The following is a 23,687-nucleotide window of genomic DNA, read 5'->3' as shown; positions in this document are numbered from 1 at the left end:
CTTTTACTTGTTCCAAACTTGTTTTATTTATTTATTTATTTTTTTTGATGTTGAACAATAATATCCAATAACTTGTAATGACTTTGGTTGTTAAAAGAGTTTAGTCATTGATTTAAATACCAACCGCTGCACTCTCAACAAAATGATAAGCGTTATAAACGAATGAATACATATTAAGCCAAGTTAACACTACTAAAAGTAGGCTTAGATAGGCTGAGTACTGTTGGTTTGAGTCACTGACGTTCATTTTCAAAGTGTTTGCTAATGTTAGTTATTTAATTTTCAAGATTAAAGGTAAACAATCTGCTGTTTTCAGTATTGAAAGAACTGTCACATAAAATGGTGTTAAGCTCATATTGGTTGGATTTAACACTGAATAAAGCACATAATCAGTACCTGAGGTGATAATAGTCATATTAGTTTATGCTGGTGTTTTGCCTCGGCATCAAGATTTCTAAAATAGAAATTTTGTACACTCGAAAAAAGATGTTTGCTGTTTGTTCGAACTACTTATTTTAAATGAGCTGAAACAACACAATTCTTGAGGTTTGTTTTTGGGACAACTTAATTGTTTTATGTTCAATTCACTTACATTTGTAAATTACACGTCTTTTAAATTGGCGCGCGAAAGAAATTCAACTTTTACATGCAGCACTGCTCATTACTGTTAGTTCCAAGGCAGTGGACCAATCAGAAGAACTTGGAAGTGGGGCTATTGTGCATACACCCTCACACACACACACACACAAAAAAAAAACATTGAAGATAACGCAATCTTGCATGTTTAGACACAAAGCTGCTTTCTGTGTGAATGCGCTCTTATTTTGTAGACGGCAATGATGTTCACCAGGTTATAGACAGCAAAGCTACATGTCACCCAACCAGCATAAGCCCCGACCTTGGTAGCTAATGATGTGAATAATTTCAGCTCTTATATGGAGCGTTAAATCAGCAAGCCAGTTGGAATCTCGGGATCTGCATGAACACAATTGTCCACACAGTTGTTTGGGCTCAAGGCCATGTGTTCGAGTGTGGCATTCTCTAAAGTCAACAGGCGCTCATATCAAAGACAGCAGTCTATTGGCTCACACACTGATAGCATCAGCAGGTGAGATCTTTTCAAGGGCCGCTCTTTGTCTGTGTTTGCTGCAGCTGTGGGCTGCTGATAACAGGGGAAACGCTTTGCTTTTCGGGGGGATGAAGGGAAAGAGGACGGCACACAGCTGGGCCAGATTTACTGGCACTGAGACATGATGGTGCAGATGGAGGAACTACTCAATATATTTCTGTTACTTTTTGGGGTTCTGCTGGTCCTTCACACACTCTACATGTCTTTCTCCTTCTGTATGTTTACACGTACACTCGTCTCGAGAGAGAATCTATGGGGAAAAGAGAAGGGAAATGGAGTCAGGAAAGGGTGAAGGTTGTACTCGTCCCCAAGGAATTGTGCATTTGTTCAGAAAACAATAGTATCTTCATCCAAAACTTGTGTTTCCCGAAAACTTCACTTTCTTACGGAAACTGTTACGTTCTTTCCTCAAACGTTTTTATTTATTTTTTGCTCATAAAACATTTGCGTTCTCTCGTACATACACCTGCATTCTCCAAAAGCAAATATTCTCCAAATTCTCTAAAGTTCACACTTTAACACAAAACATTTGTTGTCTCTTGCAACTGCTGCATTCTCCCATACACAAAATGCAACAAATGTGCGTTCTGTCTACATTTAACATTTTATTTCCCCAGAAAAAAACATTAAGATAATGTTATGATAACGTTTTGAATTTGTTTTTATTTTGTTTTGACAAAATTAAAGGGATTCTATTAAAGGGAAGACTATTGCATCTCCAAACACATTCTGTTGACTTACAAAGCATACACCTTTTATGAAATACAATTGGCCAAAAACAATAACATTTATGTTCTCGAGCAAAACTATTTGTGTTACTGTATAAAACTCACTCTCGTAATTGCTTTCTCCCTTAAACAACTGCATTCCCCAATAAAATTTACAATTTTACAGAAAACATTTGTTTTCTCTCGCAAAACTGCATCATTTTCCCCCACAAAATATGCAACAAATGTGTGTTCTGTCTACATTTAACATTTTATTGCCCCATAAAAACAATAAGATAATGGTATGATAACGTTTGAATTTGTTTTTATTTTGTTGTTGACAAAATTAAAGTAATTCTAAAGTGAATTTTTGATATTGCTTACAAAATATTTGCCTTTTCTCACAATACTATTGCTTTCTCCAAACCTATTCTGTTGACTCACTAAACATACTCCTTTTATAATAATGCAATTGGCCAAAAACAATAACATTTATGTTCTCAAGGAAAACTATCTGCGTTACCGTATAAAATTAAGCATTTTCTAACAAAACGTGTTCTTTCTTGCAAAACCGTTGCGTTCTTCCCTCCAAAACACATTCTTTGTCATAAAACATTTGGATTCTCTCGTAAAACAATTGCAATCAAGTTTACAATTTTACATAAAACATTTGTTTTCTTTTGCAAAACTGCTGCATTCTCCCACAAAAAAAATGCAACAAATGTGTGTTCTGTCTAGGTTTAACATTTTATTTCCCAGAAAAACAATAAGATAATGGTATGATAACGATTGAATTTGTTTTTATTTTGTTGTTGACAAAATTAAAGGAATTCTAAAGTGAATTTTTGATATTGCTTACAAAATATTTGCCTTTTCTCACAATACTATTGCTTTCTCCAAACCTATTCTGTTGACTCACTAAACATACTCCTTTTATGATAATGCAATTGGCCAAAAACAATAACATTTATGTTCTCGAGTTAAAATATTTGTTACCTTATAAAACTTAGCATTTTCTCACAAAACGTGTTCTTTCTTGCAAAACCGTTGCGTTCTTCCCTCCAAAACTTATTCTTTCTCATAAAACATTTGGATTCTCTCGTAAAACAATTGCATTCTCTCATTAAAGTTTACAATTTTTCATAAAACATCTGTTTTTCTTTCGATCTGTCTATGCTTAACATTTTATTTTCCCTGAAAAACATTAAGATAATGTTATGATAACATTTTTTGTTTGTTTTAACTTTTTTTTGACGATATTATAGAGCTTCTCACAATACTATTGCTTTCTCCAAACATATTCTGTTGACTCACTAAACATACTCCTTTTATGATAATGCAGTTGGCCAAAAACAATAACATTTATGTTCTCGAGCTACAATATTTGCATTACTGCATAAAACAGCATTTTCTCACAAAACGTGTTCTTTCTTGCAAAACTGTTGCGTTCTTCCCTCCAAAACATATTCTTTCTCATAAAACAAAGTTTACAATTTTACATAAAACATTTGTTTTCTCTCACAAAACTGCTGCATTCTCTTCCCCAACAACATTCTCTCTATAGTAAAATTATTTTGTAATAGGTTAAAATAACCTTTTATGATAATGGAATTGGCCAAAAACTAAAACATTTCTGTTCTCTTGCAAAACTTAAAGGAAAAAAAAAACTTTTTGCCTTTAAACATTTGCGTTATCTCATATTAAACAATCGCATTCCCAATCCCATAGCAGTTCATAACTTTAGAGGCTAATTTATATAATTTCATAGGGTCTAATTCGTACAATTTGGTACAAATTAGCCACTAAACTGACAAAATGTAAAATAGATGCGTTTCCCCATGAGATCAGGCTGGTATTCATCAATAAACTTTATTATTAACATTATAACATTATTATTACATTGTTATTAACATTAACATTATTATATTTTTTTTTCCCCAAAATACTTTGCCATTAGCTCACAAAACATTTTTCTTGCAAAATTGTTGTTTCCATTTGCTCAACTTGCACACATTTATGTAAACATTTATGTTCTGTAATTAATAATGTTACAATAATGTTATGGACACAATGTGTTTTTTGACAAAACTATAGTGATTCTCAGAGAAACTTTGCAATTGCTTACAAAACATTTGCGCTCTCTTGAAAAACTATTGCATCCTCCAATTGTTTTTATCACAAAACATTTGCTTTCTCTCATAAAACAATTGCATTCCCCAATAAACATTACATTTACACATAAAACAATAGTGTTCTTCTTAGTAAACTGATTTTGTTTCCACCAAAAACATTATGATAGCATTACAATAATGTTGAGAGCAAAATGTGCATTCTTTGACAATTGAAGCGATTCTCTGGAAATCATTGTGATTACATTCTTTCTTTTTTCTTCAGTTTAGTCTCTTTATCTGGGGTCGCCACAGGGGAATGAACTGCAACCTATTCAGCATATGTTTTACATAGAGAATGTCCTTCTAGCTGCATCCCAGTGTTGGGAAACATTCATTCACACACACACTCATACACTATGGACAATGTAGTTCAATTCAATTCACCTATCCTGCATGTCTTTGGACTGTGGTGGAAACCTACGCCAACATGGGGAGAACATGCAAACTCCACACAGAAATGCCAACTAGCCCAGCCAGGACTCAAACAGGTGAGCTTATTGCTGTGAGGCGACAGTGCTAACCACTGAGCCACTGTGTCGTGTTTCTTTTTTCTCACAAAACATTTGTTTTGTCTGAAAAGCTTGCATTCCCCAATAGACTTTACAATTACACATAAAAAAAGTGTTTTTCCTAGTACAATTATTTAGTTTCCCCCCAAAATAAAAGCATTACAGTAATACTATGAACAAAATTAGCATTTATTAGGGGGTGATTAGGGGGCCCCACGATTTTTAATATTTAAAAATCCGGCAACCGCAATAATCAAACCCTTTTTTTTCGCAACCAAAGTTCACATCTGTGTTCTCTGAACTCCTCTCAAGCGTTGGACTACTTCATTCTGATTGCTTGCCGTCGAACCGTGTCATAGCTCATTACCATAAAGTTGACTTGATTTCAACTCTTCTCGACGCCCACACCGCCGCCGCCGGTTCTCATTGAAAATGAATGATTTCTGGCTACTTGGACGCTCTCGCCGCTTTCGGTGTCAGTTTGTGATCGCTCCTCAGTTTGTGAACACTCCCCGCGTCGTCGCTCCACCCCGCCCCACTCTTCCGCTCCTTTAGTTTGTGATCATTCCTCAGTTAGTGAAGGCTTCCCCGCGTTGTCACTCCACCCCGCCTCCCTTCTCCACTCCTCAATTTGTGATTGCTTTCTCGCGTCGTCGCTACACCGACTTCCCCCGTCCCCTCAGTTTGTGATCGCTCCGCCCCCCTTTTCATCAGTGGGCCCCGTCAGTGATCCCTGCAGGGGGGCCCCTGCATTTTGCGCTACGCCACTGAGTAATTCTCAGAAAAGAACTTTTATTTGAGTTTTGTTCTGCAATTGCTTACAAAATAATTTAGTTCTCTTGCAAAAAAATGACATTCTTCCAAAAACTCATTGAACTGAAACACTTCACGCTTGACCTTGTTATTTCCAGCCTGATCTGACAAGGAAACATAAGTATTTAACGTTTTGTCAGTTTAGTGGCTAATTTGTACGAGTTCAGTCCTACGAAAATGTACGATTTTAAAAAGCAGGCGTGACATCCAACACCACCCCTAACCCCAACCATCATTGGGTGATGAGCAAATCATACTAAATTAGATTGTACGAATTCCTACGAATTAGCCACTAAATCAAAAAGTTATGAATTGCCGTGAGTTTGCGTTGGTTATTACAGTGGTTTCTCAGGAACACAAAATCTGTTTATTTTCCTTCACACAGGCATGCGTCTATTGTTGTTGCATCTCAGTAGATTGTTGTTGTTTAAGCCCATCCTTTTTTTCTATTAGGATCGCAAATCAAACATTATAAAAAGCATACTTTAAACAATATGAATATGTGCATTATAAATGAATCTATCAGTACTACATCCATCATGTTGTTTTTTTGCTTACACTACCTGACAAAATTCCTATCCAAGGTTTAGGAACAACAACTTCCAGCTGATCATTTGGTATCAGAAGTGACTAATACGAAAGGCAAAGGCCTCTACATTACGCTTTTTTGACCAAGATAAAATATGATCATGCCTTGATTTTTAATTAATTCATTAGGACAGTAAGATATGACTTTACTAAGACAAAAGTCTTAACAGAACTTAACAGAAATAATGTACAGTACAGAACATAAAGTTATGGTGCAGTGGAAAAATAATTAATATTGTGTGACTCCCATGAGCTTAAAGGACTGCATCCATACATCTCTTCAATAGCTCAAATAAAGTCATCTGGAATGGCTAAGAAAGCGTTCTTGCAGGACTCCCAGAGGTCATCAAGATTCTTTGGATTCATGCCTCCTTCTTCATCTTACCCCAGACAAGCTCAATAATGTTTATATCTGGTGACTGTGCTGGCCAATCCTGGAGCACCTTGACCTTCTTTGCTTTCAGGAGCTTTGATGTGGAGGCTGAAGTATAAAGCCCCGTTTAAAATAATGTGTTTTCGTTTTAAAACGCCATCCATCCACACTACGCCGGAGTTCTTGAGCGCCAAAAACGGAGCGTTTTGTAAACACTGGAGTGCCAATTTTCATTCTAAAACGCTGCTGTTCCGTCTTAGTGTGGATGAGGAAAAACCGGAGGCGGGACTGCTGAGATTCGCTACCTGATTGGGGCTTTTTTGTCATTGCCTTCGTCACTGTATCCTTCCCTTATTCGTCAAGCCTCTATCACATGACTATAACACATGGTTTTAACGCTACCGGAAGACAGTACTGTAAACAACAACATGGGCACAGAAATGGGAGCGTTGTTCGCAATATTGTCTGTTTTAGGTGCCATTGTGCAGTTTTACATTTGTTATGTTTAGTAACAACTCGACCTCGTTGTCTGTCCACAAAAATACCTCTCTTGCTTTCTTTGCCATCGCGTTTAATGTTCAACCGGCGTTTGTTGACTAACAATAACCAAGTGCCGAGCGAGACGCATGCTTTCTGTTTATACTAGAACGCGCATGCCCAGAGTGCGCGAATGGTCACGTGATATACGTTTTTTGGTGGCGTAGTGTGGACGGAGATATGTTCAGAGACGCTAGGTAAAACGCTAGTGTGGACGCAGATCGTTTTTGATCAAAAACGCCGTTTTAAAACTAAAACGCACTACTATAAACGGGGCCTAAGAAAGAGTGCTATCATGCTGGACAATTTGTCCTCTCCTGTTGTTTGTAATGAAATTGGCAGCACACATGTCTTGATACCTCTGGCTGTTGATGTTGCCATCCATTCAGCAGATCTCTCACTTGTACCCATGCTAAATGTAACTCCAAACCATAGTTTTTTTTTCACCAAACTTGACTGATTTCTATGAGAATCTTGGGTCCATGTGGGTTCCAATAGGTCTTCTGCAGTATTTGGGAGGATTTGATGCAGTTCAACAGATGATTCATCAGAAAAGTCGACCTTCTGCCACTTTTCCAAATGATCAACTAGAAGTCAACTTATTATTTGTTGCTCTTACAACTGGGATCGCCGACAAGACTCTTCATCTTTTCACTTGTCATCATTTGTGTCACTTCATTGCAATTCAAAAATCTCCTAAAGCCTCATGGGATAGATGCACACTCTGTAATACATACTGCTCCCTCAGTTTTGGTACTATGCAAGTAGGATAATATTTGGTAGAATCTTTAGACTACTAGAAAGCACTCACAAAAGCCTAACAATCACTCGTTTGTATCCACACAGCAACACCTTGGCAAAGCTCCACATTGTCTAAATATTCTGTTGGGCAAACGCTGTACATGTTTAAGTCAGAGATTAGTCACTGTAGGCCTAAAGGATGAGCCCTACACCTATAGTTTTGATTAGGTCTTCAAATGGATTGCACAAAAGCACACATCTCCGACAAAGAAACTTCTTTTTAGGGCTCAACTGATGTTGACATTGTCTCACAAAGAGCACTTGTATCTGTGAAGGCCAAGCCCATGTTTACTTAATGATTAATTTACCAGTGCTGAAAATAAAGAAAGCTCGTGTTCGTCCAATGAAAGGATGTTAAACAAATATACGGTTCATATTTAACTTCATTACAGCAACATAATGCGTCGACATAAAGAAGTCCGCAGGCTTTAGCTCAATGTGTTGTAGCCTTTGTTCCAAACTCTGACCATGTGGGATTTCCAGTAAGCATGTCTGTGCAGTTACTATATACATTTTGATGTATTGTGATTTTACTCGTTGAGCAAAATAACAACAGAAAGGTTTTGCATGAAGCATTAAAGTCTGTGGAAAACACTGATATAATATAATGGAGTTGGAGTTTTCCAGCTGTCCAAGCTGGTCTGCATTCGTTAGTTCGGGGTATTCGGATTCTTGCTGCAAACAAGTCTTAAGGTGGGCAACAATACAGGGTCTTTGTTGTCGCATGTTGTGCTTTAAAATGTGCCACAAATTCTTTATTATAGACAGGTCAGGCCTGCAGGCAGGTCACTCAAGAATCTGATTCCTCTTCCACTGCAGCCAGGACTTTGTAATGTGTGCAGAATTTAGTTTAGGATTGTCTTGTTGAAATATGTATAGGCGTCCCTGGAAAACAAGGCTGCATACTGTGCTCCAAATGTACTTTTCAGCATTAATATAAGTGCAAGTTACCTTTGCCAAGGGCACTTTTGGCTGGTAGCAGTCTGGATTATCTTTTATTTTTCTTTGGTCCAAAGCACACAGCGTCCATTTTTCCCAATAAACATGTTTACACTGATGGTCCATCCCAGATGCCTCTGAGCCCAGAGAAGTCAATGGCGCTTCTGGACACTGTTAACATAGGGCTTCCTTTTGGCACAGTACAGTTTTAACTGACATTTGTGGATAGAGCTATGTATTGTGGTATTTGACAAAAGTTTGCCAAAGTAGTCCTGAGCCCATGTTATGATTTGAAATGTTAACATTAATGTAGTATTTTGGAAATTTGTAACCACATTGTTTTGGTTAGCCATTTGTGCTAATTTGTACATGTTCACAAAATCTGCTACAGTCTTGTCATGGTTATGTTTATGGCTGTGGTTAGGGATGAATTTAATGCATGCTTTATTCTAACAATCAAACAATCTAAAAAAAAAAAAAGCTATAAATTAGTGTTATGAATTCGTACAATTCCATATAAATAATACAATGAATAGAGGGCATCAGTTAGCAAGTTAGTAAGTTAACTTAATGGATTTGTGTTGAGACAGTTTGCATACGCTCAAGTATGTGGGTTGTTTGTTCAAAGTAATTTAAAATGTGCCAGGGCAATTTAATTATTTTTTGTTCAATCCACTTAAATTTGTAAAATCTAATAAGCTAACTGAATTTCTTCTTCTTCTTCTTCTTCTTCTTCTTCTTTTCTCTGTTTGCAGCATTTGCACAAACTTTGGCACATTGGTAGAGGACAGTCTAATCGTCAACCAAAGCCAATTTGAACTCTCTAACCCAAACTCTCTAGTGCCACTATTAATCCAAACTTTCACCTAGCCATGAATGGGCTACAATCAAAATCCTCTGATTCCTTGGCTCAAGCCAATTCACACACACCAGATGACCCTTTTTCGCTACGACCGTATTTTTGTAAAATTTAATCTAACTCATTCTATGCCGTTTGTCCAACTTTCACCAAAATTGAATCACATGATCTACAGACCATGCTGACCAATTCAAGTTGATTTGACGAACTGTTTTCGAATGAACTTGCTAACATATTTAACGTAAAAGTTGCCAAAATGGACCTGAGGCGATATCTTCATAATGCGTTGAAGTATTCACACCAAACTTGTGTGTTATGACAATTATGGTTTGAGATTACCTGCACCGTTTTGAAACCAAACTTAGTATGCAATCTAGACCTGACATTTACTAAACCACACCAGTTTGCACCACCTTCTGGGTAAAATTGACAAACAATTAAATTTGATCGTTAGAAATCATACAAATTTTATCAAATAACTTTTGAATAGTTTTATCTATTGTTATAAGACTGGTCTTGTTTGGACCTTGGATCATGGCGAAAACATTTATATTAATTATTCCCTAACTGACATGACTCCCTGTCCACCATTTTGAATTAGTTTGAAAATCTGTTGTTTTGGGTTGCTTTCACATCTGTAGTTTGCATCATTTGCTCTGGACCAAGGGCAATAAATGAGACATTGTTGCATTTTCTGCCATCGTTGGGTCGTTTTCACACCACACTGCTGGCTTTGGTCCGAACCAGATATAAAGAACCAAAATGCAGTCATCTGACAAAATCCACATCACTCATTGGCCAGATGTTGTTAAACATAGTTTCTAAACTGCTTATCGATTGGTCCGAATTCACGTGCGGGAAAATACCAATGGAACACCTGCCAATAAACAGACCGGCAGACACAAAATGCAGCTTTTTACTATGGAGGGATGACTGCCCTGACTGATTGTATCTCTGCTCATAGTATACTATATAGTTTGTATACATCACTTTAGACAAACTATACATTTCGAAAATGAACCGCGGCTGCTGCTGGAAAACAATGTTTTAATGCATCGCACATCACTTCAGTAGGAGGCGTGAATTAATTTAGCTAACCTGCGACATGGTCAACTTGCAGAAATATTACCAACGATCCATCAGGTAATGTTTTTCCCCCCTCTCTCTCTGTTGGTAAAGCGCTGTCAACAAACTTTTTTTCTCCATATCCCATAATGCACAGCGCATCGGCCTACGGCAGCTGGATTAGTCCAAAAGGCGCAGTACTTTTTGAGGTTGGGTCTGTTTTAGTTCGGATCACATTCTCACCTCAAACGAACCACTCTATCAAATGGACCGCTTTTTTGGTCCGCACTCGAGTATGATTGCTACATTCACAACTGTTTAAACGAACCACATCAAGAGGGAAAACAAACTCTAGTGTGATTCAACTAAACTAAATAAGGCAGGTGTGAAAGCACCCTTGAACTCTCCATAGATTGTTAGTCCAATTTCCACCAAATGTGCCTCAGGCCATGCTGCCCAATTTTCCATTAACTCTGCAGCTTCTTGCCCGTTCTTGCTTGGTCCCGATAACTGCTGCTTGCAGCTATAATGTGTTTTGTTTTTAGTCCAAATATCTGTAAGTTCTAAAATCAAGAAGCTTTTTTTGACTAACAAACAATATTGTCATTTTAAGAAATAATATGCCAAAATTAAATGATTTTTTCTCAAAACAAGCAAAGTGTTCTGCCAATGGGGTATCCAAAATAAACTTATTTTTCATTTTGACATATATTTTTGCTAATCCCATGGCAGATTACTTGAAAAAAAAACTCTAAATTTTTATTATTATTATTATTATTATTATTATTATTATTATTAATATTATTATTTAAATCAAGACAGTTATTTTTTTGCTGGTCTAGAGAATGTATCTTGATTGAAGCATTTTTTGATATTTGAACAACAATCAAGAGAAAAACATTGAACATTGCACTTTTTGCATTGTAAATAGTTTTCTTTACTTATTTATTAATCAGGAACTGAAATTACACTTGTTGTGAATCAATCCTTCATTGTGCTTCGCTTTCTAATGCATTGCGTAACCTTTAATCGATTTACCTAGCAAAATAAATATTTATGCCAACCAACGTTTCCAGTTCGAAGTGACGGATACATCGATGTACACACCAGATAACACGATAACCCCAATTACCTCGACGACTTAATAGGCGGTGTCAGAAGAACACTGGCTGTAAAAGCCCTTCTCCAGGCTAGATCAGTCACCCGATAGTCTCTTAGATGCCTGTTGTCTTGAGGGAAGGGAAGGGAAGACTCTCCAGACGGTGACATCAGAGATGGTGTGGTGCCTTCAGAGCGGGGCAGCTGTTTTCTCAGGCTCTTTACACATTCCCTGATCCCACTTCAAAACATATAGCGGGCCCTTCATCTGACGCTTAATAATGGGATCGCTAGACTGGCAAGTGAAGGCCCGACTGGCCTGGGGTGAAAGGGTGAAAAATTATCGGCAGGCTGGGAATGTGCCCTTCACCTCCAGGACATTTTCGGCTATTTAAACAGCACTTTCTTTGGAGCTGATTCCCAACCGCAACCACAGCCAGAGGAGATTTGTCACACACACACACACACACACACACACACACACACACACACACACACACACACAAGTTGAGGCTTTTTGGCTTTGGTAGGTTTATTGAAATATGAGATAGAGAGGGTCACATGGTTTTAAAATGAAAAGTGTAGAAGTTCCTTTTTAGTTGCTTTAACTTTTTGTTTGGTTTGTCTTTTTACAACCTGTGTATTTGTGCTTTAAATTGAGAATAGTAGAACGTAAAACAAGTAACGTTGCTTTGGTAGCTTACTGAAACAATGTCAGTAAGTCTTGCAAATTGCCTTGCTCTGTGACACATCGGGCTCTATTTTGACGGTCCATGCGCAGAGTGCAAAACGCAGGGCACAACGGTTTCAGGGCGTTTCAGAACGCGTTTTTGCTAATTTAAATCCTCTTTGCGCCGTGGCGCATGGTCTAAAAGTGTTGAGTTTATTTTCTTAATGAGTTATAGGTGTGTTTTGAGAATAAACCAATTAGAGTCTCATCTCCCATTCCCTTTAAGAGCCAGCTGCGTCGCGCCATAAGCGCATTCGCTATTTACAGGATTTAAAGTAAGTCTAAGTGGAAAAACTGAGCATTTCACTAGCAAACAGTTAACAGTTAACAGTTTTTTTAACAGAAAACTATTACACAGAGCATCTACTGCATGAGAATGACAGATAATGGATCTACTTTCACTTTCGCTCTTGGATAGGGAAACCTTTACGCACAGACATCAATTAGTCTATAAATAATTAATTGCGTTTGTTAAGCGCAAATATTCGTTTGAAAACTATTTCTAAATTCAGTTCTAATTTCCAGCAAACGAATTAATAAACAACAATAACGAAGTGTGTTCAAAAACCTGAGTTATATTCTAAAACACATGCTGTGCCCCATATGGTCTAAAACCTGACAGGTGGACAAATCTAAGCTTGTTTTTAATAAAACAAATATAAATATGCATATAATAAATAATACTGCTAATAATAATAATATACAAAGGCAAATTGTTATGAATGAACTGAAAAAGCCTCCCGAGATGAAGAAGACATAAAAGCAGTGATTTTTCATATTTATGTAGGCTAGAAAATAATATGTTTTGTAATATTTTAATCCTTTATATTTATATCCTATATTTATTCTTATTATATCCTATATATATCCTTAATATTTAATTTTTTCATATGTAAAGATATTTGCCTATTGCTCTCTTGTGCGTATTAAGCAGTGTGTAAGCGAGGCGCAACTCTGCGCCAGAGTTTAGACCAGGATTGTTTTGGTCTAATGAAAAATCTATTTTAGTTTCTCAAAATAGCAACGCGCAAGCCGTGCGCCTAAGAACGCCTTCCTTTTTAGACCAGAACACCTATGGGTGCACATATATTGCGCCAAGCTGAAACTAGCAAACAAGTATTGCGCCGCGCCTTGCGCCACATTGCGCCGGGTGTATGATAGGGCCCATCGTCTCTCCTGAATCTAAAATACTCCCAAACGACTGTTGTTGAATTTCTCTTTGGCACCAAATCATTTTTTTTGTGACCTGCATCCATATAACATGTTCTTTCCTCCTGCTCGCCTATTCGGCACTTTGTCTAGGCAGAGTGAGCTGGTTAACATCTTTCTCCTAATCAACTTAACTGTAATTGCCCGGTGTGCCGCGTCAGCTCTGATTGGTTAACATATTAAAATCATGCGCACAAGAACATATTCTGAATAAAATTTGAAATAAATTAATAGATAAAAATTGCAGCCTTTCGCGATTTAAAAATTGCGTGTGCTTCAGTTGTGATTTTTTAAATTAATTGCACAGCCCTACTTAGCTGCATATTTCACTTCGCTTAGGCCCCGTTTACACTGCCAGTTAAATGTGACCCAATTTCGACATCATTAAACTTGCAACAATGTGGTGCTTCTCCGCGGTTTAATGACAAAGAAGACGCGGTAAACAACATCAGAGGAAACACAGAGGAGGAAAGTGGTCAGTCGTCACAATCTGCGATCTCTCTCGCACCCACAAATTCCTCTGAATGGTGGAGGACATCATAAAACATAAAAACCATAGGTGCATACTGCGATGACGGCCCTTTCCCACCTCCGCCTCGAAATCATTTTAAAGTTGGGCGAACTTCGTGTTTTAACTTTTGCTTTTTGTCGCTATTAATACACGCACTGCAGGCTACACATAGAATATTCTCTCCAACACCAGTGCGCACACAGGCAAAGGCTACATCTTCAACTACACACACACATATCAGGGCCATACCATTACATAAACTGCGTGGGGGTAAATCTGGACTAAACCATTCACTGTTTATACTACACTTCGCATATTTCGCAGAGCTAAAAACAAGACAATTTCTTCCATCTTCGCTAATGTGGCACAGATGCTAGAACCTGCCTTTATGCATGCGCGACATCATAAATTGTATGGCAAGTGTAAACGCATGAATTGGATATGGGTCACAATTAAAACAACGTGTAAACAGACAGGCAAACAAATCAGATATAGGCAACAAATCGGAATTGGGCATCAAGACCTGACGGGGCCATAGAGCTGTGTTACACACTACTGTACATGGAAGGCCATTGTCAAAAACCCATAATAGGGGCTCTTTAATGAACAGTTTCTGTATTGTGTGATTCACAAAGTGTTTTCCGTCTATTTTCGGTTGTGAATTGCATTGTGGAGCTTGATTTCTGCTCTGTCCACTTTTGATGTTAAAAATTAACTCTTTTATTGACATATTAGTAGTTTGAAATAATAATCTTGTGTGAGAAACAGTACATAGAGGAATAAGTCAGAACATGACTTATTCAGAATATATAATAATAGAAAATGTACTGGCAAATTATTACAAGGTTTTTGTACTGTAAAACCTTCAAACGTATAAACAAACAGGTAAAAATAAAAACATGAACCATAAAATATGGAAAACTTCTAATTTACAGATATATATATATATATATATATATTTTACAACTACGATTCTAGATTTGTTAGATAGGAGGGACACAGGAGTCACTGAGGGCTCCTCGAAAAAGTCATTTTTTTAAATATATATTTTTAGGAATATTCTCATTTGATTAATGACAAAATAAATCAAAATTCAAATGTGACAGTGTTCTTGGATGTATCTTTGAACCACCCCTGACCCTTTAGCATAAACTCTGACTGCTTTTCTTGCTTGGAGTCTATAAAAGAAACAAAATAACCTGGTTTTTGCTTTGAAATAAGATTATTTTTCTTACCCCATTGACAGACTATTTAGCTTTTTTTTTTTTTTTTTTTTTTTTACAGAAAAAGTCTATTTTAACTTAATTTTGATGTGTTATTTCTAAAAACAAGACAATAGTTTTAAAATGCTCCATGATTGATAATTTTTTGATACTCTCAGGACTAGAAAAAAAGAGAAAAACTCTAAATAATAATCATTTTTGCAGTGTATAAACTCTTGAGTAAGTGTGAAATGGAGTGAGAGAGTCAATCTGTAACGTAGCGGTCTCTCTGTGTGTTTGTGTGTCAGGTATGGGCCGGGTGAATCTGGTGCCTCTGCCGTCGACAGTGAGCAGTCCTCGAGACATGGCTCTGGCTGCTGTGATCTGCAGTGCTCTGGCCACTGTCCTCCTGGCGCTCTTCATCCTCTGTGTGATCTACTGTAAGAGACAGCTGCTGGAGAAGAAACCAGGTGAAACACAGCTGACACATCCACTTGAGACTAGCAGATTGATTTCGCGTTCACACTGAGAATCAGAACTGTAATGTTAGCTAAACTACACTTGCAGTTTTCTCTTTTGCTACTTTAAAGGTGCTGTATGTAGGCTTTTGAGTCTTGTAAAGCAGTGGTTCCCAGGCTTTTTTTTTTGCCTGAGACCCCCGTTTTCCCCTGGAAAATATTGCCGACGCGCACCTCTCAAAAAATGTAACTAAAGGTCGCAACGACACACAGCACAAGCTCTGTGATTAGTCGGCTTGGTAGCACTGACGAGTGTGGGCAGGACTGTGAGCCACGCAAGCCCGATTGTTTACAAGTGTGGAGTCCCGTGAAGGAGCTCCGGATGTAAAGTTTTGTTTTGTGTTTACCTCATGGTTAAAGTTGTTGCACGTCAGCCAGGTCCTGCCTCAAAATGAGCGAGTTTGAGCCGCTTGTACATTAAGGAAGCGTTCAGAAAAAACAAAACCACAGCGAAGAAACTCGACACAGAGGAACATAAACAACTCTCTGCCAACTAGCGTTTCGAAAGTGTTATTGCAGAGCAACAGAAACAGTACGCAGAAGTATAAATGCACTTCCGTGGGTCACGCCGATCACTTGACGCAGAAGTATAAACCAGGCTTTACTTTTAAAAGGGCTACTTTTTACTCATAGCTTGAGTAATATTTACAATAGATAATTTTACTCTATTCCCAGAGATGGGTTGCGGCTAGAAGGGCATCCGCTGCGTAAAAACTTGCTGGATGGGTTGGCAGTTCATTCCGCTGTGGCGACCCCGGATTAATAAAGTACTAAGCTGACAAGAAAATGAATGAATGAATGAATGAATTTTACTCGCACTACATTTTTGGGGAGGTAATGGTACTTGTGAGTATGATTTTACAGTTGTTTTTCCACCAATAATTCAATAATAAATTAATAAATAATAATAATTTTATAATTTATTTAAATTGTATAATGATTAATATGTGAATAATAAATTAAAATAAACAATAAATTAAATTAAATAAAAAAAACTAAATTTACAATTATTTCATAATTATATATTAATTATTTTTATCATTCATAATAATATGGGTTAATTAATAATTAATTAATCATTCTTTAAACAATTACACTGCCCCCCCCCCAAAAAAAACTAAATAAATAATAATAATAGTATAATCTAGATTATCTAAACAAATCTAAAATAATTAAAAAAAAACTTTGCTGCTTGCTCAAACCACTTATTCAAAATGAATTGAAACAACTTAAATGATTTATGTTGAATCTACTTAAATTTGTAAAAAAAAAAAAAAATAATAATAATAGTTTAATTGGTAGATTTGTGTTGGGACAACATGAAGGAATTGTGTGGATCCCAGCATGTTTTACAGTGTATAGTATTTATACTACATTGTAAGATGTGACACAATCGATTTGTGTTGACACGACACAAAGGAAATAAGTTGACTTAATGTGTTTTTTTTTATACAAATTTGAGTGGATTGAGCGTAAAACAATTGAGTTGTTTAAAATAAAATCTCAAGAATTTAACAAACAGCATACATCATTTTTTGAGCGTATACCTTATATAACATGACAAAAATGTCACTTAAGCTGTGTTTATTTACAGTTTTTCTCGATTGCTTGGATGTAGTTGTCAACTGAAACTCCACATTTTGCTTACAAAAGGCACATACCGTGTCAAAACATTTAAAATATGCAACAAAAGCTAGTTTTACCTTCAAACAACACAACTTGCAAACAAGTATATGAGCTCTTTCAATTAATCATTACACAATGGACAACAAAATACAAAATACAGAACTCAGTGCACCACCATTGCTTGTCATTGTAGCCTATTGCCAATGCCATTTGTTGTCTTTCTATTTGGGCTGTCAAATTTGCCTTTTTGCAAAGAATTGAATCCAGAATAAGAAATGCTTTGATTACATTTATATTGAATTCATGACAATTTTCAAACAGTGGCTGAAAACTGAAATACTGTAAAAACAGACAAAAGTAATAAAATACTGTAAATATTAGAGAAAACACATGTAAACCAATATACAGTCAAATCTATTGGGAGTATAAGACATAGCCACTATTGACCTCCTCCATCCATGCTGTCACAGAACAACACAGACCTTCCACCGTTTTATAAGGTTTGCAGAATGATTGCTTTTTGAAGATTTGTGTGAAGTATTGTCAAACCGGTGCTTCACTGAATTCATATTGATGTTGGTAGTTTCTAATAGTCAGGAATAGATGGTTTCTGTTTGGTTACCATAACTAAAACAATGGAGTTTGGACTGCTTAAATGACATCCGTGTTAACTGTTTTGAAAAATGGTGGGGAAAATGTGTCAACCCAATGAGAAAGAGTTTACACATTTGCAAGACCGGTCTTTTGCTCTGCTGGGATAGTGAAAAGGAAAATGAAGTGGAAGCAAACAAGAAACAAGAAAAACTGTAATAATTATTACCTGAATATTTGCTGTGTGTGCTAAGTTGTATTATTGAACAGTGTCTTGACATCACTGTGATCTTTCTGTTGTGTCAGTATCCATGAGGGCTCATGAGGGCCCGTTCCTGGGCTCGGAGTTGTCTTGTTTGGACCGGAGAGTGCTGGAGTTGTCCCAGAGACCCTGCTGTCACTGCACTCATAGATCAGGACAGACGTGTGGTGAGCTTCACACACCCTTCACTACTGTGTGTGTGTGTGTGTGTGTGTGTGTGTGTGTGTATTTGTTTATGATGTTTACGAGGACGTTGAATACTGACATGCGTATGATCAATTTGTACTCCATTACAGTGCTTTACAAGAACATGTCTGCTGTACAAAAGGTTTAAAAATCCTACGTAACGGGGTCTTTTGACATTAAAACAGGGTTATTTGACACTGGTTTAGGGGTAGGAGTAGGGTAAAAATCATATAATAAGTGAATTTTACTGTAGGGTAATACCATGGCTCAGTAGATAGCAAGAAGGTCGCTGGTTTGAGTCCTGGCTGGGCCACTGAAAAAAAGTGCTCCGTTTTCCCCCACAGTCCAAAAACATGCACTATAGGTGAATTGAATAAACTAAATTAGCTGTAGTGTATGTGTGTGAATGAGTGTGTATGGATGTTTCCCAGTACTGGGTTGCAGCTGGAAGGTCGCTGTTTATGGCAGGTTATTCCACTGTGTCGACCCCTAATGAACAAAAGGACTGAGGCAAAGGAAAATGAATTTGACTGTATAAAATACTTTTTGTCTACAGAGAGTCCTTGTAAACCACATATACAAGTATGTGTGTGTTGAGTGTACTTGTTTGACTATCATTACGAGCGCTGGTTTGAGATTTGGGTCATCAGAATGAACACCAAGTGGGTAAAGTGAGGACATTACTCTCCTCCTAAAGCGAGGAGAGTGAATTGAGGCCGTTACTCAATTTCTGGAAAGATTGGTTTTTAAGGTCAAGGTTAGAATGGGTTTATGGTTGGGTTTAGGTTTAGTGTAGGGCGCTCAATTGTGGTTGTTTGGGCCTACTGATTACACTGGGTCAGAGAATGTTCTCAGAAAGATAGCTTTGCAAATGTGTGTGTTAGTGTGTGTGTGGTCCTCGTTTACACTTCACTGTTTAACAAAAAAATAAATAAATAAAATGCATGGCGGCTCAGTGGTTAGCACTGTCGTCTCACAGCAAGAAGGTTGCAGGTTCGAATCCCAGCTGGGTTGGCATTTCTGCTTGCATGTTCTCCCCGTGTTAGCGTGGGTTTCCTCTAGGGGCTCCGGTTTCCCCCACAATCCAAAGACATGTGGTAGATTAATTGAATAAACTAAATTGGCCGTAGTTTATTTGTGTAAATGAGTGTGTATGGATGTTTCCCAGTACTGGGTTGCAGCTGGAAGGGCATCCGCAGTGTAAAACATATGCTGGATACGTTCTGCTGACTTTTGACATTATGGGGACATTTTTTGATTCCCATTGAGAGCGAACACACACACACACACACACACACACACACACCTTCAGCTTTCGTGTTTTCTGGGATCTTCATATTGAGATGATGTTTATACTGTACAGAATGTATATTCATTCTGTACTGTATAAACATCATCTCAATATAAAGATCCCAGAACACACGAAAGCTGAAGGTGTGTGTGTGTGTGTTCGCTCTCTAGTTACTGATTGAGTTCAAACACATCAAACAGATATGTCAGATGAGCATTTATTAATCAAATGCACACACACACCACGCACAATTGTACAGCAATCTTCAAGGGGTCTTCCCATAAACGTAATGATTTTTTTTACTATATAGACTGAATATTCCCCTCCCCTAACCTACACAGGAAACATTTTGGAACTTAAAGCTACGGTCACATTAGAGTTTGAGCATGCAATATTCTTTCTTGCGGCGCTGTGAAAAGGGGCGGGATTAAACAAGCTTATTAGACATTCAAAAAAAGTGAGCGATTGCTCCGTGTTTTAATTTTCTGTCCAGAGAGGTCATGTTTTGATCCTTAATTGGTCTCACACCATCAAGTGATGCGATTTCGCAGGTCAGAGACAGAGTTCACCAAGTTTGAACTTTGCGCCGCAGCAACCTGCGAAACTTGACGCATGACCCCGCGTTACCGATCTGACGCATTGGCGTGCAAATTGAATGGAAGTCTATGGGAGGAAAAGCCCAGTGTGACCGCAGCTTTACATTTTTAAAATACTTTATTCGTTGCGATTTATGAGCCGTTTAAAAACAAATGTCCCCACAAGGTCAAGATGTACTGGTATTGCTACACCAGTGTAGACACGTATAAACACATAAGCAATACACTTCACTAAAAATGTATGACCTACATAGACATACCCTTTTTGAAAAGAACAATATAGTATAACTATGTTTATAAACTGTTTCTGATTTTGACTGTAATGTAATAAAGTTCACCTTTTTTAATGCTGATTTGGATTATTATTTATTGTGAAAAGTGCTACACAAACTTGAATTGAAATATTGAGTGGCCATTTGGTCCTGACATTGTAAGAAATACAATGTACTCAGAGCATTGTGAAATGTGGTATCAGATTGATGTGTGGTTTGTTTGTATGTGTTTGCAGGTGGCGTTCAGCTGGTGTCGTCTGTGTGTTGTGAGGATGTCTGGAGTCAAAACAGAAGACGAGACGCTCCAGCCTTTCACTCACACTGCAGAATCTCTGACAATGGGTCAGTTACGCACACGCACACAGACAGACACACACAAACACACACACAGACACACACACAGACACACACACAGACACACACACACACACACACACACAGACAGACACACACAGACACACACAGACACAGACAGACACAGACAGACACACACACACACACACACACACACACACAATGTGTAATAATACTAATTATTTTAATAACATTACGATACATCAATCAGTACGATCACTGTCATTTTAAGTAAATAAATAATACCTAAAAATAAAAATATGCCCAAAGACATTTAAATGGTAACCTAATATCAGTGATGTGTATTATTGTTGTGCAATGGAGACTGAAGGTTCTTGTGGTTGCGTCCAGCAGGCTGACGAACGAGTCGGTGGGCAGTCAGACTGATATGGCCTGTGCTCCTGATGAAGTCTGGCCGCTCGTTCAGTCCAGAAGAACCACAGACAGTCTCCAGACCAACCAGAGGTGCTCCTCATGTGAAGAGGATGAGGAAGAAGTGCAGATCTCAGATCAGCGAACTGCAGAGGAGCCTGAGGATGCCTCACACAGACCACTGATACAGCAGACCACTGACACTGAAGGTCAGCAAACATCAGAGCTCTATAATCATTGATAGCGATTATTAATCGGGTTATTAAGCGGTGTGTTTTTGTGCTGCTGTCTTATATACAGCTTTGGAAGGGTTACTTTTAAAATGTATTCCCATAAAGTTACTTTTTTAATGAAGTAATTTGTATTCAGTAACTTAATCCAAGCTAAAATATATGAAAGTAATTTAGTCAGATTACTTTTGGATACTTTTTTTTAATGTAATCAGATTACTTTTGGATACTTTTTTTAAAAGTAATCAGATTACTTTTGGATACTTTTTTTTAATGTAATCAGATTACTTTTGGATACTTTTTTTAAATGTAATCAGATTACTTTTGGATACTTTTTTTAATGTAATCAGATTACTTCTGGATTCTCTTTTTAATGTAATCGGATTACTTTTGGATACTTTTAATGTTTGATTCATTTTAATGTAATTGGATTACTTTTGGATTCTTTTTTAATGTAATTGGATTACTTTTGAATACTTTTTACTTTTTGGGTTACTTTTGGATACTTTTTAATGTAATCTGATTACTTTTGAATTTTTTTATGTAATCAGAATACTTTTGAATACTTTTTAATGTAATCAGATTACTTTTGGATTCTTTTTAATGTAATCTGATTACTTTGGAATTTTTTTATGTAATCAGATTACTTTTGAACACATTTTAATGTAATCAGATTACTTTTGAACACATTTTAATGTAATCAGATTACTTTTGGATTCTTTTTAATGTAATCTGATTACTTTGGAATTTTTTTATGTAATCAGATTACTTTTGAACACATTTTAATGTAATCAGATTACTTTTGGATTCTTTTTTAATGTAATCTGATTGGTTTTGGATTTCTTGAAGTCATATATATATAAATAAAGTCAAATAAGAGGACGCTTTATTCCATATAGTTGTAAGCAATGAAATTAGAATTTAAAAAAAATTATTTTAAATTTATTAATGTTGTTAAGCAAATCTAATAAAACAGAAATTACTCTTCAACTGGACAATAGAAAAAACCCGCGGGAAGCGATATTTCAGCAAGCAGCAGTGATTTATTCAATGTCTGAGGAGACTATTGTATTATTTGCACATATCCCAGCATGTGATCCACGTACTATAGCTTCATTATAACGCCAATATACTTTTTATTTAGTTTTAAAATGAACGGTTGTAATCCTTTTATTATTCTGTAATCGGATTACTCCATTTTCTGGCGCAGTTACTTGCATTCCATTACTCCCCAAGCCTGCTTACTGTGTGTGTGTGTGTGTGTATATATATACTTATTCTTAAATTCTTAATATAAGCGGGATTCAAAATTTAGTCCCGCGCAGATCTCTAGCTCGGGCATCTGTTTCGAATGCCTTCTGGACGCGTACCTAGGGAGGGGTTCCAGGCATGTCCCACCGGGAGGAGGCCTCGGGGAAGACCCAGGACACGCTGGAGGGACTATATCTCTCGGCTGGCCTGGGAACGCCTCGGGATCCAGCCGGAGAAGCTGGTGGAAGTTTCTGGTGAGAGGGAAGTCTGGGGTTCTCTCCTATGACTGCTGCCCCCTGCGACCAGGCCTCGGAAAAGCGTTTGAAAATGAATGAATGTTTTCAAGGGAGCCCATGCCTTATTTAGGGGAATCGAGCTCTCCTGTACTTTACACCCTGGTTACTAGAAATAAAAATTATTATTCATAAGTCCGTCAGTTTGCCAGAGTAGAACAATATTATCACAGTCAACATTTCACTAGAGAAATCACACCGAATGAAAGCGGAGATGTTGAAACAATCAACTTTTTGTGTTTGTTTCTGAGAGCCAAAGCAAATGAGCAACTGACAAACTGTGGATGTGTGAAGAACCAAGGGTGTGTGTGTGTGTGTGTGTGTGTGTGTGTGTGTGTGTGTGTGTGTGTGTGTGTGTAAACATGTCATCACAGGAAACAAAAGCCTTATGCTGAAAAGGCCGACATGAAAGGATCGAATTATTCAATTTCCTTTGAAACGCATAAAAGAGCCTTTTGACAGTCCAACAATGTGCTGGTGTCGAACACGTGAAGTCATGCCTTCCTTACACTGCTAGACTTCAACATGTCTCCTGATCATAGCCAGCTTTAATCCACATGTTTGGAATTAGACGCTTGCGTACATTTCTGTTTTTGTTTCAAGT

At 37.3% G+C, this 23,687-nt stretch overlaps 2 protein-coding genes across 7 annotated transcripts in view; one reads left to right on the top strand and one right to left on the bottom strand.

Annotated features, from left to right (window-relative positions):
• The window catches only part of tnfrsf19 (tumor necrosis factor receptor superfamily, member 19), a 76,015-nt gene that overhangs the window by 48,128 nt on the left and 4,200 nt on the right, over positions 1–23,687 (top strand). For 3 of the 6 annotated variants that reach the window (XM_087283074.1, XM_087283076.1, NM_001044904.1), the window contains 4 exon segments: positions 15,550–15,711; positions 18,283–18,405; positions 20,820–20,925; positions 21,289–21,518. In XM_087283074.1, coding sequence (XP_087139200.1) covers positions 15,550–15,711; positions 18,283–18,405; positions 20,820–20,925; positions 21,289–21,518 — 621 coding nt within the window. 6 annotated transcript variants of the gene reach the window in all.
• The window catches only part of mipepa (mitochondrial intermediate peptidase a), a 56,504-nt gene continuing 55,379 nt past the window's right edge, over positions 22,563–23,687 (bottom strand). Inside the window, exon 21 of the transcript XR_015509034.1 lies at positions 22,563–23,192. The gene's annotated coding sequence lies outside the window, so the exon portion shown is untranslated. The remainder of the gene's footprint in view (positions 23,193–23,687) is intronic.

The sequence above is a fragment of the Danio rerio genome, chromosome 15 (genome assembly GCF_052040795.2).
Source record: "Danio rerio strain M-AB ecotype USA chromosome 15, GRCz13ab, whole genome shotgun sequence".
NCBI classification, from domain to species: Eukaryota; Metazoa; Chordata; class Actinopteri; order Cypriniformes; family Danionidae; genus Danio; species Danio rerio.
This window is presented reverse-complemented; position numbering and strand designations above follow the sequence as displayed.